General features: G+C 44.8%; 1 protein-coding gene across 1 annotated transcript in view; it reads left to right on the top strand.

The window, feature by feature from the left end:
• ABCC8 (ATP binding cassette subfamily C member 8) overlaps nucleotides 1-19,631 on the top strand; it is a 1,237,886-nt gene that overhangs the window by 836,847 nt on the left and 381,408 nt on the right. The window contains exons 23-24 of the mRNA XM_086954145.1: nucleotides 1,649-1,774; nucleotides 13,338-13,431. Of these exons, the coding sequence (XP_086810271.1) occupies nucleotides 1,649-1,774; nucleotides 13,338-13,431 (220 nt within the window). The remainder of the gene's footprint in view (nucleotides 1-1,648; nucleotides 1,775-13,337; nucleotides 13,432-19,631) is intronic.

Raw genomic sequence — 19,631 nt, 5'->3', positions numbered from 1 at the left:
ATACTCCATAATACGTGACTGATAAATGGGTAACTCGGTCATCAGCTCAGGTCTGCGCTCCCCCATGATGGAAGTAAAAATTCCCCACGCTCTGCCCCAAGTACCAATGGTCTCATCAACCTTAAAGGCGGCCATTTTAGCGCGCCAAACACTCGGATGCATGAGCTCCTTTTGACTCTTTACATGCTCGATCTCGTAATGGTCGGTAAGCAATGAAAACATGTTTACATATTTGTCCGCCCAAATCAATTCCTTGACTTCTAGTGGGACGTGCTGGGCAATCTTCTCCTTTCGAGAAGGTGCAGAGTCCCCCCCCGCAATCGGCAATGGCCGCTTACCTGAAGTAGACCCCACGCTTGTCGCCGAACTTGGGCCTGCTGTACTTCCAACCGCTGGGACCTGCGGGGGAACAGGAGATGGAGTCTTCGCAGCCTCCCTAGATTCCCGCAGTTGCCTCATCACTGCCCGGGCGTCGTCAGCCGTGGCGCCCTCGCTATCGTTTCCCAACCACGCTGCCAATTGCGCCGCTAACTCGGGGGGCATATCCTCCCTGTTCGCAGGGGTGACCACCACAGGGATTGGGTTCCCCTCCTTTGGCGCCGGGGTTGGCTCCTCTCGTGGCGCTTCGGGAACCGGGGTCTCCCCCCCAAGTGCTCCCCTTCTGGGCCTCTTGCTCTTTCCACCGGGAATTGTTCCCTGTAAAGGCCGTTTCGGTCCTCCCTCCCCGTCCTTAGCCTCCACCTTTCTCTTCAGATCGGCTATCTCCTTCATGAGCATGCGGAGCATCTCCTCGGTACCGACCCGCTTTCCGACCTTCTTGGGCATTCTTAGACGGGATATCTGTAAGACAAAAAGAGGGATTACAACGCTCAAAATTGCTCTTCGTTCCGTCTCGAGCTCACGTGCAGCGGGGAGGTGCAGCTTCAGAGCACAGGAACAAGAGGATGCTTTGTTGGCTTCCGCTCCTTTTATCCGTCTTCAGGGTGGGCGTGAACCTGCCCCCGCCTGCCTCCAAGGGCGTGCCCGGCCGTGTTGGTGTCTAGGCCAGCCCACTCTAGGGCGGGAAAAAGGCGCGCCCCGGCTACGCCGCTTCGGGCATACCAGCCGAGACTCGCCTCCCGCCCAAGATGGCTTCCCGGGGGGATCGTGGTACTCGACCATACGTTCGGGGGGACCGATTGGTCGCCCCTTTCCAAAATAGAGCTATGGTACGATTCACAAAGGTAAACTTAGACGAATGTCTGAGCGTGGACATAAAGATACTACTCGTAAATGCCCTATGTGAATTCCCAAAGTTGTAAACTTAGACGTTTGGTCTAAGTTTCAACCAAATATCTAAGATTACCTTTGTGAATAAGCCCAATGTTTGTATGTGCCTGAGACTCCGCACTTGTAAAGATACTACTCTTCAATCTCTTCGTGGATAGCAAACAATCATGAACTTATACTAAAGTGTAATTTTAACCTTTGTGAATCAGGCACTTTAATGGAACTTGTATGCCATGATTAGTTCCTTAGTTGCTACCTAAACCATTACATTAACAACCCAGAGTCTGACAAGCCTGATTATTTTAAAAAATTATAAATAAGCACTTAAAGATATTTAGCATAACCAGCATCTTCTTCTGTATATCTTTTGGATTTGTAGATAATAGCAATGAAAGACGGTACCATTCAGCGAGAGGGAACGCTGAAGGACATTCAGAAATCAGATCCGGAACTCTTTGATCATTGGAAAACACTGATGAATCGTCAGGACCAGGAACTGGAGAAGGTTTGTTCTTCTTGTGCTCTTACCACTTTACCAATGGCGCCTGAACATCTTCAGTTATCATACTAGACAGGCTGTTACTCGAGTTAGTAGCAGACAAGGTTATTGTCAAACTTTTAGTCTCCCAGTGGTCTATCTTTTAGGCGTATTACTGTAGTCATCATTCATTCATCATGCATTCAGGCGTGTGCTTTTGATCCTCTGATGTTATGAAGTCCCTTGCTTAGGGCAGTGGCAGAATCTTGTTGCTTTCTTGCCAACTCCACTACAACCCTTGAATTAGACAAAGTTGCAACTTTCTTGGTTGTACCCTGTAGCACCCATGGATAGGAAATTAAACTGGTTGATGACCAAAAGCAAATAGTCCTGTTCGGAGCTGCTGCTGCGTGATAGAACTTAGGAAGAGTCATAGCTGTCATGGAAGAGGGTTACTAACGGTGACAGTCACAATAGAGGCAGCTTGGAAGGAAGATCAGGTTACTCAAGTGGTGCAGAAAGGGGCCAAATTCAACTAAAGAAATGGCCCACATGCCACAGGATTGAGTAGCATATGTAGCTATAACTATGAAGAAGTTGGTGTCTTGCTTGCCGAGCACTGGCTCCACTGCTTCTAATACACTGAAGAAAGGCACACCCCATGCTTCAATCTTTTAATTTGTATGTATTAGCAGTCCCATGAAGCTCTGTTATAATTCTTTTAGTCTATTTTATAGTTAGTTAAAACCATAACAATTTTACATAGGACAACATCCTATTCTCGAAAATGTAAACGCAATTTAACATTTTATAGAATAAAAATCATCATGGGCTGTATAAAATAATAACCAATATAAACATCAGTGTGTAACATGTGACAACTTCACTCATACTTCCTTGTATTACTCACTGAGCATGCTAAAATAGCAATAAAGTGCATTTGTGATAAGAATAATCATTTGCTGTGTCAATCTAGTTATTTACTTCCAACCTTGCTATGGGTTACATCAGTAAGTCTCTTGGGGCCAGATGTAGGTAGCTAAATACCGGTTGGTAACGGCCAAAAATCGGTGAATTTCCCGTTACCGACCGGTATTTAGCCCTTCCTAATGTAGGAGGCTGGAAATAAGGATTGAGTAATTTACCGATTCCTTATTTTAAGGAATGGGTAAAATACCGATTGCTTAAAACCTATGTAGGTAGCACTTAAGTGAGTGCATTTTTGCTTTAAGGATTCGTTATTTACCACCAACTACAAGTTGGTGGTAAATACTGAATACCTTTAAAAAAGCAATTATTTGCTTTTTTCAAGGTGCCATGTGGCAGACATACATGCGCTTAGGGCATGTATGCACGCCACATGTGCACACATGCATGATTCAGGGGTGCAACAGGGTGTCAATGTGACACCCTGCCACCCTTGAATATGCTCCCGCTATTACCGATTCGGTAAATACCGAATCAGTAATAGTGAATGGCTTCCCATTCATTCCTATGGGCCTCCTTATTACCGAATCGGTAATAAGGAATATTACGGAATCTGTAAATGTTACCAATTTTTTTACCTACATCATATTTACCGATTCCTAAATATCAGTAAAATTCGGTATTTAGTAATCAGTAAAATGAGATTACCTACATCGGGCCCTTAGTCCCTTAACTAACAAAATTGTACTGGTAATACTACTGAAAGGGGTCCACTTTATTAATTCAGGCAATCGGTGATGGCCGCCTATGTCATCTCCTTCTCTGTACAGGTGCAAGTGGGAATAGTTTTCCTCCCCTGTTAAGGCAACCTCATTGAGGTACTTCTGCTTTCACTGCTTGGTCATGGGTACGTAGTAACGTTATCAGTTCACGGTTCATTTGGGGGTTGGATGGATCCAATCCTCTAATGACGACAGTTTTAAAGAAGCTTATTCCTCTATCCAAGAAGGCTCCCCTTAAGAAGGTGACTCACGCTGGTTGCAGTTTCTTACAGTGACATATGAGATGAAGAAGGTCTTCTTTTTGATTGCCGCAAAGACGGCATTTCTTTGACTCAATGTGCTTCCAGTGCAGTGCATCAGCCAGTGTGGAGAACATCCCAAACCGCAGTGCCAATAGTTTTCTTTTTATGTGAATTGAGAATGTAGAATCTAGGCTACAGGTTTAAGGACTTTGTAGTTGTTAATCACTCTCCACAATTGGGATCTTTGGGATAAAATGCTTTTATTCAATATCAGAGAATGTCATTTTGCTGCTTTATTTGATGCTAGCTTGAATGTTGAAAAAGGCATATTTTTATTCAGAGATCATTGGTATCAGTTGCTTTAAGTGTGTTGTCCAAAAATTGGTTAGCCGTGATTTTTTATCCTTTTCCAGTTTCAACCATGATGATTCTGTAAGGCTATTTTCCCCTGCGTTCTGTCTTATCCAGTGCCAGACCTTTATATAATTCTAGCCACATTTGTGCTGGCGAGGCGGTCATGAGGAGTTGGAAAACCTTTTTGTAAATGCTTGTTATCAGGTTATTAAGAATCACATAATCTTTCCCATGCATAGCAGCACTAGCGTAAGATAAGGTTGGCAGTGTTTTGGCGGCTATAATCGACAGGAGTGACCTTAGTGATGGTCCCCCGAGTTTCTTTTCCAATGACCAGAAGGCAAATGTTAAGGCCCCACTCGCTGTGTCATGTAATTTTTCTGGTCACGAAGGGATAACTTATCATCTATATAATGTCCCAGGTACTTATAGTTGGATACCATCTGCAATAGTTTTCCTTCTAGCTAGATGTTATATTTGTTATTCAGTAGAACCTATGCCTTTCAGCTGCTGCAGAAGGGGCTACTTCACTGAGCTTTCATGCTTGAGTTTGTGTTAGTTACAGTTGAAATGTGGCTTATTAGCAGGCGTAGGTAGATACCTACCACTAGTGTAAGGCCATAACTAAAATATAAGAACCATTCAAGGTCTCAATAATTTATTCCCGAGCTCAACCCTTGGTAGCTAGCTATGAACAGGCAGGCTTAACTCAGGGGACAGGCGTGTAAAGCATCTAAAAAAAACAATACATTCAATCAGTAAGACACAACACACAATTACAATCTAACACCATTTTACAACAATACAAAATATTCTCATGATTAAAATGACACCGAAATGACAAAAATCTAATGTAAGGAACTGGAGATATGAATTTTGAAAGAGTAAACACTTTCTAGTGCCTAAAAGCCAAAAGTGCCATTTGGAACTTCTGGCCACGATTGATCGGGACAAATTTAAAGTTTCCAGTTAGAGGTGAACAGCTGGTTCCCTATTGTTGGAGATGATGCAAGTGGAACTCTTTTAAACTGTTGCTTTCAGGGAGTCCATTCCCCCTCTTTTAAAGCAAGGCAAAGTCTTTACAGCTGTAGTTTCCAAAGTCTGAAGCAGGTGCAGTCATTCACAGTGCAAAGCTCTTGGTCCTGGCCAACATTCCAGCAGGCTAGTCTTTCCTTTTTTTCTTGTAGTTTCAGGCAGGGATCTGAGTTGCTGGGCAGCTCCCACACATTTATCCAGTGTTTTTCGATGACAAGCAAGGGGCACCCCTGAACAAAGGGGTGCAGGGCATCACCCGCTGGTAGTACCACTTCTTCCTAAGTGTGGAATATTCTTGCCCCAGAGAGCACTATTCCTTTAAAATCCAAAATGGATTTTGGATTTTAGCCCCTCTGCTAATTCAATTACTGGGCTCCTGTTTGGCTAGGGGTTCTGGAAGTGGGAGTGAGCCTGTGTCCTGTCCTAGCTATAATTCCCTCTTTGAACACCAGTTTGGCTACCCAGACCCCTTCCTGCCTTTCACTCTGCAGCGTGCAAATCTACTCCCATCAGATTCACATCTCATCAGGACAGTTTGGCTGAGCCTACCAAAGGCTGCCCAATCAAGTAAGGCTGCTGGAAGTCTGGATTTTAGTTCATCAGAACAGAAAGCTCTATAACTTTTTTTCCTGTGATTGTTATAATAAATCTAACCTTGGTGAGTTGTTTAATACTTTGAAGAATGTTATTAGTTGGCTCCTGTAAAGTTCTATACTTTATCAAAGAATTCCCATGTTAGCCTATGGTGCCAGTGTGCTACAATGGGGAAAAACTAAATTAGCAGTTTTTTCCCTCACTGGGGCGTATAAAATATATGTTATTATATCTCTGCTTATAATGACAAGGCTCCCTACCCCTGGCCCACCTATGTTAGGGGTGACTTATATGTAAAAATAAGGTAGTTTAAGACTTTGGAAGTACCAAAGGCTACACCATCATGGCTGCTCTGACTTGATTCTGACCGGCTCATTCCTGAGCCCGTAGTAGCAGTGGAAGCGGTGCTTTAAACCGATCAGAGATCACCCCGAGGCGAAGCTGAAAGTAGTGGGATCACCGGAGGAGGATTGGAGCGCCAGGAGGTCCTGAATAGCTGCCAATGGGAGAGGGTCACGGAGAGACCCGTGCAGCATGAAGACCACTATAATGACGGACCACGCCTACGAGTGATCTCGGGCTCCCAAACTACGAGGAGCAGCCTGAATTTGGAGATAGAGGGTTGTGGCGGGGCACCGTGAGGCAGAGGGCAATGATGACCTTGAGGTTGGTGGCATCTGGGGTGAGCGGGAGCGAGCCGTGAGCAATGGGGGGCTCCCTGATTGGGCCAGCCCAGTAAGAGAACTGATTGCCTGGAGGACTCACTGGCAGTGGGCGGAGTCAGGAGAAGAAACAGCAGGATCCCATACATCAGTGGCAGCCGCTTGTTGAAGGTGAGCACGAGAACTTCATGCTCCGGAGTGCCTGTCCTTCCCTGGTAAGTGCCTGACCTCAAGATGGCATCGGCTGAGGAGCCGGAGGGCGGCTCAGAGACTGAGAAGCTAATGGGTGGGCAGAGGCATCTCCTATCTGGCGGGGCCTGAATAAACTGTGCCAACAGGACTCCATCACTCCATCCCCTCAGGAAAGAGAGCCCACATGAGAAGGGTGTAGCAGTCAGAGTTTTGAGACAGTGGGAGGAACTACTTTGGGTCTGGGACCGAATTCCTTATCAACGCCGACACATGGAGTGCTGCCACAATGCCTTGCTCTCAATTGCCTGACTCTCAATTCTTCTTCCGGGAATTGGGGTCGATCTGCTTACCTTTGGAGCTGTCCCTTCCACCTCTCCTCTCATGGGGCAAGCAGGAGGATGAGGCTGACGGCACTTCCTAGTAACACCTGCACTGCAACCGTCGATGGAACTCCAAAGATGCTTCATGGGCTGAAACTGAAATGGCTTGTACTTACTTCGGAGACCGAGTACCCTTGGCCGTTGCCTGGTGGAGCTGTCCTATGCAGCTATAGAGGAGTCTGGTTCTGGCTCACCCTTCGTCCGTCACCTACCCAGCCGGACATCGGACATTGTTTTTCATGGCTCTACTTGTTTTATCTGTCTTTCACACTGACTGCTTGCTTCACCCAGACGGACTTTCTCCCACCTGCCTGCCTTGAGTCTATCGGTATTCCCCTCCCCTGTTTTCCTTTTCATCACCAGTAATGCATACTACTGTATTACCGTGGCTTTATCATGTGTCTTTATGTGCTATTCGCTAGTAACTCTTGTTGTTACTATGTAATCACTGTGAAGTGAGCACTCCTCCATGCTGAGAATCAATTGCATGCTGGAGCATGCAGTCCTTAACCATGAACTGGGAGGAGCGCTCAGGTACGAGATGCGGTGCAGGTGAGCCCCTCACTACTTCAGAGGAGGGGCATAATGAATAAAATAAGAAAAGACAACCTTGGGAGTACATCAACGGAGGCATCTGATGAGGCTACTGCCGAAACGCGTCATGCCGTCCACCATAGAAGAATCCCGTGAAGCCCTGCCCCGTCCCCTCATCTTTTTCTAACTGGGAAAGGAAGCTTTGGACATCACTGTGAAACTTATGTAAGATTTTTGTAACTCCCAACTCGCTGTACCTTATTTTAAACGCTCTGATACCTCAGGGTCTAGCCAGCGCTAAATAAAACTCAAATAAATAGAAAAATACCTTTAATTCCAAAGTTGAATTTGCATATCATTTACTTATAAAGCAGCATGCAAGCAGGGCTGCCTTTAAAACGACAGCAGATAATGCAACAGAGTGCACTTATCTGCATTAAATATGCTGGGCCTCTAACTCTACATGCCCTACTATATAGTAGAGGCTTACAGGTAGGTTGCCGTACCACCCGTACCAATTGTAAATACACCTAATTACCATATACATACAGCACTGATCCCAGATTTGGTTAGCAGAGCCCAGGGCACAATCAGAGATACTCATAGAAATTGAGTAGCATATCAAGAGAAAGTCACACCTAAACTCACAGAAATCATTCCTAAGTGTCAGGGTTGGATTGGGATCACAATTAGGCTCTGGCAAGCCCCAAAAAAGTGGCCACATTCCCAGATCGTCCCTTTGGTGGATCATTATCTGGTTAGTCGCATTGGAATCTTTGCAGTTATTTTATATTATTATTTTTTGTAGTTTTAAGTAGTGTGAGCGCAGCCCAAAGGTGCTGGAGCAATGTACATGAGCACCAGTTACATTACATACAATCAAATTATTTTGTATATTAGGTAGATAGATTAAGTTATTTCCAGAATCACAGGATGTTGAACTGATGGCGTGACTCGAACCGAACTCTAACGTCAGCTGCTCTGACACTTCATCCAATTATTTTATCTCCAGGAAAGGTGATCCTACAGCGAGGCTTATGCAAACATCCCCAGGTGCCCTCAACAAGGTGACAACACCTGGTCTCTATGGAGTCCATTTCTCTTCCCCCTACAGCAGCCTCCTATAGCCTCAGGGTGATGACCATGGAGGAGAGGGATCAAGAAAAGCACACAACTGATGCAGCTCCAGGGGGGCTTAGGTGAGACTGGCCCAACGGTACAAAATCACCTGACCTCCCAGGGAGGGCCCTGCATCCTCCCTACACCTACCATTGCCTAAACATGATGGTTCAGCAAGGAATGATTCTGCTTCTGGGAGGGCGCTGAGGTGGGAATACCCCAAACGCCAAATTAACATCTGCCCCCCAGCCTAAATTTACCGCCTGCAGGGGAGTGCCCACGATAATGGCACCATATTAAAGTGGCCTGGCGGGGACTCGGAAGAAAGTAAGGTGCATATTTACAAGACCCTGACCCCACTGAAGCAATATTTTTCTGTTGCTCCGGTGGCGTTGCGCCATTCCCCACAAGGTGGCGCTAAACCACTTAACGTGACTTAATTCCACCTTGTAAATATGCCGCCTTCCGCTTCAGTCTGCTACAGCAAAGAGGCGGGCAATAGGTGTTGCAGTAGATGTTTCACCACACCACCTATTGCTTTTTGACGCTGCCCCAGATTTACAATGCTGGGTAGTGCCAGAAACTAAGGCTATGTAATACCAGGTCTTAGAATGGCGATACGAGGAAAACATGTTTCTCCTTGTTTTTTTGCTCTTTGATGTGTGCTCCATTCTGCAGCACATATAGAAAGAGCAAATCGGCATGAATTATTGTTTATGTGCAGGAAGGTGCCCTGGTTATAAGTGTAGCTGTTTGCTAGCTACTGTTTCTTGATTAACTCGTCCAAGGCTTAAGTTTCACAAGTAATGGTCAGTTAGTTGTAACTGAGACTAAGACTGAAGTAAACATCTTTTATTTGGCAACCTGAGAAAACACCCCACGTTTAATACATGAGGATACTCTGCCACTCTTCCTCAACGACACCTCTATAATCTACTTTCCAAGTAATTTGTATTTGGTGTTAGGCAACTGAGTTCCAGGAATTGCCTATATGAGCTAAATAATATTTATTAATTAGTTATTTAAGTCAGACATGCGTTGAGCAAGTTCCCTGTATTTGAGCCAGCATTCTTTCAGTTTTCTGGATGGGTCATTGTAGCTGGTGCCGCCTGTGCTTGGCAGCTTCTTTGTTCCTGGGTCACAGTACGGGTTTTAAGTCAGATATTCAATTTGCATGACTGGTAGGACTTTTTTATTCCTCTAAGGAAACTACATCTTTCTGATCCTGGACCATTACCCTCTTTATGAAGGTGAATAATCGCTGTTTGGTGTCTTTCAAAGCTTAAGAGATATGCAAATCTCAATCTCTCAGTTTCGAATAAAATGCCTAGTCTTTGAATTGCACAGATCTCACATCTCAATGAAATTCATAGAATCAAAAACATTGTAGTGACGTGAGATAATTGCAAGCACCACCACCATAGAGCTGTGCTTTCCCTGAGAAACCAAAGACCCCATGCTGCAGAGAGAAATCAAAGGGTCAGGGATGGTTCTGCTTTCCCATCGCTGCTACAGTCATGGGACGTGGGAACACGATCTGCAAGACCTCTTGTTTGCAACCAGCACCCACCGGGGAGTGGTACAACCTGATTTCCCTCACCCTAGCAATTTGACAAAACCTGTACCTAATGGATTTAATAAGGTTACCCCCCGCCACTGAACAACAAAAATATGAGCCTTTTTTAGTTTTAGCTCCTACCTTGTGTGATTCCCCTCCTACAGACTAAGATGTACTCAGCCTCACCTGCTGTTCGGAAAAAAATGTAACCTATTTGAAAGCAATTAAGTTCTTCAGTTTATTCTGCTTCAGTTCCATAGAGCCAATAGTTATTATGGTGCTAGTGCCCTTAATAACATCCCTTTAAGATAACATAAAACCATAATGTGAATAAACAATGTTACGTTTCCAACTGATTGCTAGGCAACTATCTTTTTGCAAATGTGTTAAGACCCACACTGTAAGAGCCCTGAACTTGAGTTGCAGAGATGATTTTTGATGAATATTGCTAGATGGATACATTTGTCACAATTGACAATCAAACCATAATACCAATAAAATTTTCCAATCAGAGAACTTAGATGGTAGGCTTATATATATTATTATGCACTACAAACTATGACTCCCATTACTAGCAGATAGCAAAGTACAACGCCCACCTCCTTCTCCCATGACTGTCCCTTCATCCCTCCCCCATCCCGCTTCCTGTGCTGCTGGCGGTAAATCATAGCCCTGCGCAGTGGCAAAGGGTCCTTGGAAAAGTTGTTATTGAGATAGCTAAGCAGCTGCGGGGCTGGCATGAGAATTGGGATGTACAGTTTCTCGGTAGACACTATTAAGACCAGAATAGGGGGCTGAGTGGACATAAATTGGGTAGTGTGAAGGAACTGGGCTGGAGAAGTTTGCATTGGAAAGGAAGAGACTGCAGGGGAAATTGTGGGTGGGTAAACCAGCGAGGTAGGAAAGTTTAAGGCAAGAAAAAGGGGCAGGCTGGGAGGTATGCCTGGTGGAGAGAGTGATCCAACCTGAGCAATATTTGTATTGTGTGAGAAGGAGGAAACCGGATGAGTACATTTTAAATGGCTTGAAAAAGCCAGAAGGGTCAAATACTATATAGAGTGGAGAAGCCGGGACATGAAAAAGTACTGCTCGCTGCACAGGTATTCACACTTAATTAGAGTGAACTTAAGAAAAGCCTTTTAAAACATGACATTACTCAGAATCAAATATGCAGTTTATCACCAACATTTGGTCTAAGTGACAACAAGCAACTCTTTGATATTACCAGTATTTTCCTGCTGCTCAATATGGCTGAAGATGGCAACAGCGCGAAATACTTACTGTGCGTATTATTAAAATTGAGTTACAGGACCAGAAAGGGTTTACATGCTAAAGGAACCACTGATAAGATACTTAGGGGCCGATTATGATGGCAGGTGGACAAAGTCCGCCCGCCATCGCAGATGCAAATGGGACCGCCCGCCATAGGTGCGGCGGTCTCGGTATACGAATTGGGAGCATCCTGTATTTTTACATTACCACGAGCGGCAGCACCCGCCACAATGTAAAAATATATGTTGTGCATATGTATATACAACGTGACTGGCACCGTGCAGTGCCTGCCACCTTGTACATGCATATGTAGGAGGTACCATAATAACACCCTACGTGCAGTACCCCCCCCCCCCCCCCCCCCCCCCCCACACACCCACACGGGAGCCCTCAATGGCATTTACCGCCTGTCTTTTTGCGGCGGATGGTTTTTGCAGCGGAATCTCTGCCCAAAAAGACAGGCATGCAAATGCACACGGCGGTGCCTGCATGGCAGCGCCACCATTGTTCATAGTACCTTGTCCCGCAAGGCGGGCGGAAAAGGACCACCTTGCGGGACCATGGCGGACGGCCCGGTACCTTTCCCATTCCCACCACCATCCTAATTTGGCGGTGGGAATATTCAGGGTGATGGTTGGAAGTCCACCACCGCCGGGCCGGAAGTCCTCACCGCCGGCCCGGCGGTGGTGGTCTTCCCGCGATCGTAATCGGACCCTTAGCATCTTGAGTCTGCAGAGGTTGAGACATTGTCCTTTGTATACATGCCAGCAATTCATGTCCTCATCATAATAAAGGGAAGAATAGACTAGCGGCAGGAACTCGGGAATAACATATGATGTAAAAATACACATTAAAAACCCAGCCATAGGAAATTCATGAACAAAAGAATACTAACCACCTCGGAGAGAAAGAACATTGCTCAGTGACTGGATCTATATTATCTATATCTTAACCCCGGGGTCATTTCTACCAACCACCTGCAGAATACTAATAAGAACTGGGAAAGATGCTTGTTGTTCAGTGTTCCGGCTGGTACAGTAAAATACTCCCTTTGTTATCTGGCTGGGCACCAATCCCAGCTCGACCTTAGAGATTTCCCATGTACTAACTAGCATAAACAAACTATGTTACTTTTTTTTCTGTGAATTTTATAAAATATATACAAACAAATTCTCATACCCTTTCTCAGGCTCATGAACTTACGGCTCTGTATTCAAGCTTACCACCCCTTATTAGCACTACCAGATGATGAAACGTGTGATAGGTGACTTCATTTCTTAAAGTCGCAGTTCACTCTAGGAGGTCGATGCTTTTAAATTAATATATTGCTGCTACATGATGAATTGTTATTGGGCTTTATTTCATCTTGTTTTTTTCCATTGAGACTGTTGGTCATTTTTATCCCAAAACAGATGATTGTATGCATCTTATTTGTCTGTTTTTATGATACAGTAATTTTAAGATGTGGTATGTATTTTACTGATATTTTTGCACGTCTTGTATGATTTTATGGCTGTTTGCAGCCAAATGAAGTGAATTCTGATTCTGACTGGATCAGACTGGTATATGCTTTCAAGACCTGGATTTACTGTGCCAGCTCCTATCAATTTGATCAGCTTGACTGTTGTTATTTAACAAACATGACCTTCCTCCTGGTATGGAACAACACAGGCATAGCTGGAGGATTCGAACATCCTTATGTCAAAGAACACCTAGAAAGGTGAACACCTTAATATGCATCCTTTAAATGTTCTCTTTCAGGGCAAACGTAAGAAAAACAAAGCAGACTAGCTATATAACACACTATGGAAATTGAATTTATGAATATCGCCTTTACAAGATGCTTGTCTTTTTTTTTTTAGATACAAAGACAGTTTTATTTTCAAATATATTAAAGATCTATATTAAAATGACAGAGTTATTTTTTTATTATGTTTAGGAAACTATTATCGAAAGAAAAGCTGCAATGGAAAGGAATAATCTTCGCAGGGCTATGTACTCAAGAGAACTTTTAAGAGATGATGAAGATGAAGGTAGGTTGCATTTTCAAAGGGTCAAACATGATTTTTGTGCCACAGAGTTCAGGAGCATGGACTGTGGGGCTTTTTCTCACCACAGCGCCGGCCACAATTAGGTACCATTTAAAGAAAGGCTCTTCCTTTTCATGCACCATGTATGAAAACAGTTGAAGAAGGGTACACTAAAGTAAATAAAATGATGACGACTTGATTGTCAAGGCAATAATAACTCCATTGGCATTGGGTTCCTAAATAGAAATTGTACACTCAATCAATCAATCAATCAATCAGGAGTTTATATCGCGGGGCTACTCACCCGTGAGGGTTTCAAGGTGATGATCCGTCTGGGCGGGGAGGTTCAGTCAAAGAGCCAGAATTGAGGTCATTTCTGAATTGGGTCAGCAACGGGGATCGCCTGAGGTGGAGGGGCAGGGTGTTCCAGGCCATGGAGGCGAGGTAAGAGAAGGATCTTGCTCCAGTTCTGGTCTTGTGGATCTGTGGGACGGTCGTACCAATGTTCTGTGCTGTATATTTTCAATCACAGAGTCTTTGAGCTTAGACTGGGAAGAGACAACTGTAATAATGTCTCAGGTACGATGTTTTTTTTACATCATACAAGGAGGAGGTCAGCTGTTTAGTTGGCTCATTGTCTCTGTCAATACACTGAAATCTGGTGTGGAAGGGCACTAGGAGTCACATATTTTTGTCTGCACTAAGCTTCATAGAAATGTAGCCGAGGGATAGACTGCCTCTGGATTACATCTATAGTTCTGCTCTGATTCTAGAACTTAGACAACTTTTGAATATGAAGTATCCATTGTCTTCTTATAACTATCCTAACTCTGAAAATATGGGCTGAATGGTACACCCCCTAGTGGACTGTAAACAAAATCGTAGATGATGCCACTGCTTGGCATCATCTTCCTAGTGGCGCATAGAGTATTCACTAAATATAGTTCAGAATTGTCTCATATTGTTTCCTACGTTTTGGTATTTTGAACTATCATTGTTAAAAAGTTGGGTAGTTTTCTGCCAAGATGTGGTATTGGGTTCCCAAGGCCTACATGTTCCGAAGATAACCCAGTTACACCGAAAGAACTGTTGGCACGGAAACTGAAAAATGCAAAGAACAAGTTTATTAAGACCCCATGGGGTGGTGGTACATTCCTACAGCACCCTTCGGTAATGCAAGAAGTATCACACCGAACATCGGTGTGACCCCCTCTTTTATACGTTTAACAGGTAATAAAAAGAACAGGCGGCACAAAATTACAGAGTGTTATGGACATATATGGTCATGTTTTGGAACACTGCCAGCTCATTGGAGGGTTTCAAACCCACTGGTCAGTTTGCGACACATTCCTAAGGGGTGACTGGTCAATGGGGACTGCGCATGTACAGACTTGACCGTTACTAAAAATAGCCTGTTGCTGGGCAAACTCAAGTGGTCAGTGGTACGGACAACGGACTAAAGGCCATGCTGGCCACGAGGCCGCTCATGATCTAAGATGGCCGCCGTAACACGCAAAATGGCGTTTTCAAGTTTGGCCAATATAAGAATGAAACGTGTAGCTACAGTTAAACGCTAACTCGGCCATCATCAAATTACGACAGACGACCCTTTTAGCGTTCAGCTGAAGCTACCTCATAGTGAACATAATCTGGGTGTTCATCTTCGATATCGATCAACATTATTTGAGTTACTTCTTTATGAAGCATCATTTTGTCATGAGCAAGAGCTCGTCTTGATGGTATACAAGCCGATAAACACATAGAACACAAAGCTGGACCACATTGAATGCATAAACATATAGAAAACAGTATCCCCACAAGAATACATAAAATCGTTAGCAGTTTCCAACCCCAAGTGGTGAGCATTGACCAGAACCACCCTGAGAGAGTCCAAGTACCATTATCTGGATGTATTTCTGCAGCAATTTTATGTAGTTTAGAAATTGCATCATAAACGGATGGTGAGTTGTCAGGCACGTAGACACAACAGCTACTTCCGATAATTCTACATGCCCCCCCACGGTCGGCTAGAACTACACCTAAAACCATCCTGTTCTGTAACGTAACAATTCTAGAGATCTGCAGTTCCTCAGTAATGTTCCCCAATGCGATAGCAGTGTCATTTGCTACTGCCTCAACCACACGAGTCAGTCTCCGTATTTTCCGACTATTCAGAGCTGCCCCAACAAATGAAAACAGTCCAAGATTAAAATCCACATACTGTTGCAAAGCAGTGTCTGTCTGGTCTATGTCATCTAACACAACGGCACGTTTAACACGGTTCAGTATAAAATCGTGATACAAAATATAATCATTATGGTACATTGGTGGGGCAATGAATACAAGAGGCAGTACAAAGGATACATAACAAGTACCTAACCATCCCAAAGGGAGCTGATGATAACCCTTCGTTCCGCAAATAAAATACGTGTTTCGTGATGCTACAAATGATATACCATTCGGGCTGTCAAACGTTATCGTGTTATTACATTCGCTTTTCCCAACCGAAATCGTGCCTTTATTACGTATACATAGATCAGCTTTCGTGGCAATGACATTTATAACATGAGAGCTGGAGACATTTATGTTACGTTGATTGCTGTAAACACGTGGGGCAGAGATATTGTCAGGCCGGTATTCTTCCCATTCAAATCTAGTACCCTCAGCTTGCGGATACCCATCTCGATCATGGTAGCACACTTTATTTAAACAGAAAAGCACCCCCCCCTTTGGTTGGCCATCTCAAAGTGAAGAGCAGGGTGTACCAGGCGTTGCAGGATCCATTATGTGAGAACGGAAGTGGAATAAGTGGAGTGCCCCCTTTCTTCTGGTGCCCCGGTAACATCCCACACACCCAACAATTTGAAGTATTGGTCATATTATGCGTATGATGCAGGATCTGAATGAAGCTATTGTTCAGATAAGTTTGTCGGTGCCGTTCTTCATGGTAAGGCAGGGTGAAGTGAAAATGTTCAGATGGAGCCGGGGTAGTCGGCAGAAAATGTTCACGTACAGGTACCACAAGTTCAACTACCCAGGCTATCACTGCTATTACCACAATCGTTAGAACAAAAAGAATGGCACCGAGTATACGTTTATCCCGTGATGCTGACAACGCCATAGTTCGATTGTAGTTCAAAAAAGAGTCTCAAATGTTCAAAAGTTCAGGAAATGCACAAGTTCTCAAATGTACATATGTATATATTATACCTAAAAAAAGAAAAATACGGTGCTGAGCTCCGAGGTAGCCGTTGTTTTCTTCTCCGGGCCAAGACGGGTGTCGCTACACTTGGCAAAACTGATCCCCCCCCCTTGGAATTACCGGTTTCCGTTTCACAAACCTGGAGGGGTAACCAACCAGTTCAAAAAACAACCCCAAAAATAAATCTTCTTATCGTGGCCGTAGATTGTAGCGCTCTCGTCCAGAAACGGTGTGGTCCGGGAAGGCTCCCTCAACTTCGGCCGATGTCACTGCTGGGCTCTTTTCTTTATCCAGAATCTCTTTGTAGTCGGTCAACACAGCAGGATTCACCAGGTCAGGAGAGACACGACGGCAGTGAGTTGAGTGTATCCACCGCTTCCTGTTGGTTACTCGTACAGCCGTGCGAGTTGCCAGGAGGACCTGCTCGGGCCACGCCACCTCGGTTCCAAGCTGTTCGTCCTCTCAAACGATTTAATCATTACATGATCACCAGGGCGAAGATCATGGCACTCTCCAGTGGAGTTGTCAGGGAGCGCTTCTCGAACCTGTTGATGAATAGAAAGCAAATCATTTGTTAATCGTGCCAAATAATCGTTCATCATTATACAAGGCACATCATGTATCAATCGCGGCTTGGGCACCCCCAAATATTCATAGGCCTTCCGAACACCACTTCATATGGTGTGAGGCCTGTTCAAGAGTGGGGTACTGATCTAAGAGAGAGTAATGCCAGCGGTAAAGCATCCGGCCATTTCAATGACGTGGACGCCACGATCTTAGCCAATTTTAGTTTCAACGTAGCATTATACCGCTCCACAAGACCTGCTGACTGAGGGTGGAACACAGCATGAAACTTCTGCTGGATCCCTAACCCCTTCAGCACGTATTCCACAATTTTCCCGACAAAATGAGGCCCATTGTCGCTCCACAAAAATTTGCAAACTCCAAATCGAGGGAAGTACTCCTTGAGCAAAACCTTAGCTGTTGTCAGCGCTGTATTGTCTTTCGTGGGGAAGGCTTCAACCCATTTGCTAAAAGCACATACCACCACTAGGACATACTTGAGGTTATTGCAGCGCTCAAGCTGGATATAATCCAGTTGGAGTACCTCGAATGGTGCAGAAGGTGGAACGAACCCTCCTTTCGGAGTATGGGTCCCCTTAGCAGGATTGTGCTGTAAACATACCAAACAGGTCTGCACTACTCTCTTGGCTGTATTAGCTATCTCGGGATGCTCCCAAACTCGTGTTAACAATCGAGTAATTGCAAGAGCTCCCACATGCGCTAATCCATGTGTCATTTGGACCATCGCTTGCAAGTAAGCTGCAGGCAATTTCCATTTCTCCATGTCTTTGCTTCTCCAACACCCTTCATCGTCTAGCACCCCATCAGTTGCCCATGCCGCAAGTTCTGATTCAGTAGCTGATTTCTGAATGTCTAATATTTCCGCTCTAGCATCATTCCATCGCTCTGCTTGGGATTTGGTCACATACATGGGGAAGTTAGCTCGGGACATAGCCGTTTGTCTCGCTATGCTGTCCGCAAAGGCATTTCCCTTTCCTACTTCATCAGTGATCTTTTTATGGGCGCTACATTTTATGATCGCTACTTTCTTTGGGCAAAGCAACGCATTGAGAAGATCACGCACCAATTCTCCGTGCATAATGTGTTCTCCGTGAGAAGTTAAAAACCCACGCTCTCTCCAGAGTAGACCGAAGTCATGTGCTACTCCGAAGGCGTACCGGCTGTCTGTGTATATGTTCACACATAGGCCAGCACTCAATTCGCAGGCTCTTGTCAGGGCTATCAGCTCCGCTGCTTGAGCCGATTTCTGTGGTATTCTAGCTGTTTCTACCACTGTCTTAAGCGTCGTTATTGCGTAGGCTGCGGAAGCCGTGCCATCTGGCAGCCTCAGACATGATCCATCAACCCACAGTTCCCCATCCACATCTGGAAGCGGCATATCCTGTAAGTCAACACGACCCTTTGCCTGTTCCTCGGTGAGGAAAACACAGTCATGGTGTTTTTCTTCCTGACCCTCCTCGACCGGATAGGGCAATAAAGTGGCAGGGTTCAGAGTAGCACATCTTTTTAGTGTGAAATGTGGCGCCAACAGGGTAAGCTCGTATCCTGTTAAACGTGCACTAGTGAGATATTGGGTCTTTGTTTGGTTTAGCAGGGCATCTACTGCATGAGGAACCAACACCAACAATTTGTGCGATAACACTATTCCCTCACTCTGCCGTATCGCTACTGCTGTTGCTGCAACTGCTCGGAAACACCCAGGTAACCCTCGCGCTACAGGATCAAGAATGGCAGAGAAGTATGCACATGGCCTCTGCTTGTCCCCGTGTGCCTGCACTAACACTGATAATGCGCACTCATCTTTCTCCTGCACGTACAATGTGAAAATCTTCGTATAATCTGGTGTACCTAATACGGGTGCAGAGCAAAGGGCTTGTCTCAATTGATCAAAAGCATTTTGACATTCATCTGTCCATTCAAGGGGCATTTGTGTAGTTTTGGACAGTAACGCTAACAAAGGCTTGATAATGTGCGAAAACCCCATGATCCACTGTCTACAAAAGGACGTCAACCCTATGAAGGCGCGTACATCTCTCTGTGTGCGGGGGACTGGTGTATCTAATATTGCCTGAATACGATCTGATGTCAATGCACGCCCCTCCTTAGACAAAAGATGACCGAGGTAGGTCACCTTGGGTCTACAGTATTGTAGCTTTTTCTTAGAAACCTTGTGATTATTCTGTGCCAAAAAGGAAAGCAGCGCAATCGTACTCTCCTCACATTGCGTATAGGAATCTGCGGCAAGCAGGAGGTCGTCCACATATTGGATCAGAACAACCCCCGATTGCAGCTCAAAGGAATCAAGCTGTCGTTTCAAAGCCTGGCTGTAGATACTCGGGCTCTCAGTGTAACCTTGGGGAACACGACAAAATCTATACGATTTATTATTTAACGTGAAGCCAAACAAATATCTGCT

The sequence above is a fragment of the Lissotriton vulgaris genome, chromosome 2_1, assembly GCF_964263255.1.
Source record: "Lissotriton vulgaris chromosome 2_1, aLisVul1.2, whole genome shotgun sequence".
Lineage (NCBI taxonomy): Eukaryota > Metazoa > Chordata > Amphibia > Caudata > Salamandridae > Lissotriton > Lissotriton vulgaris.
Note: the sequence above shows the minus strand (reverse complement) of the source record. Positions and strands in the feature narration are given on the sequence as shown.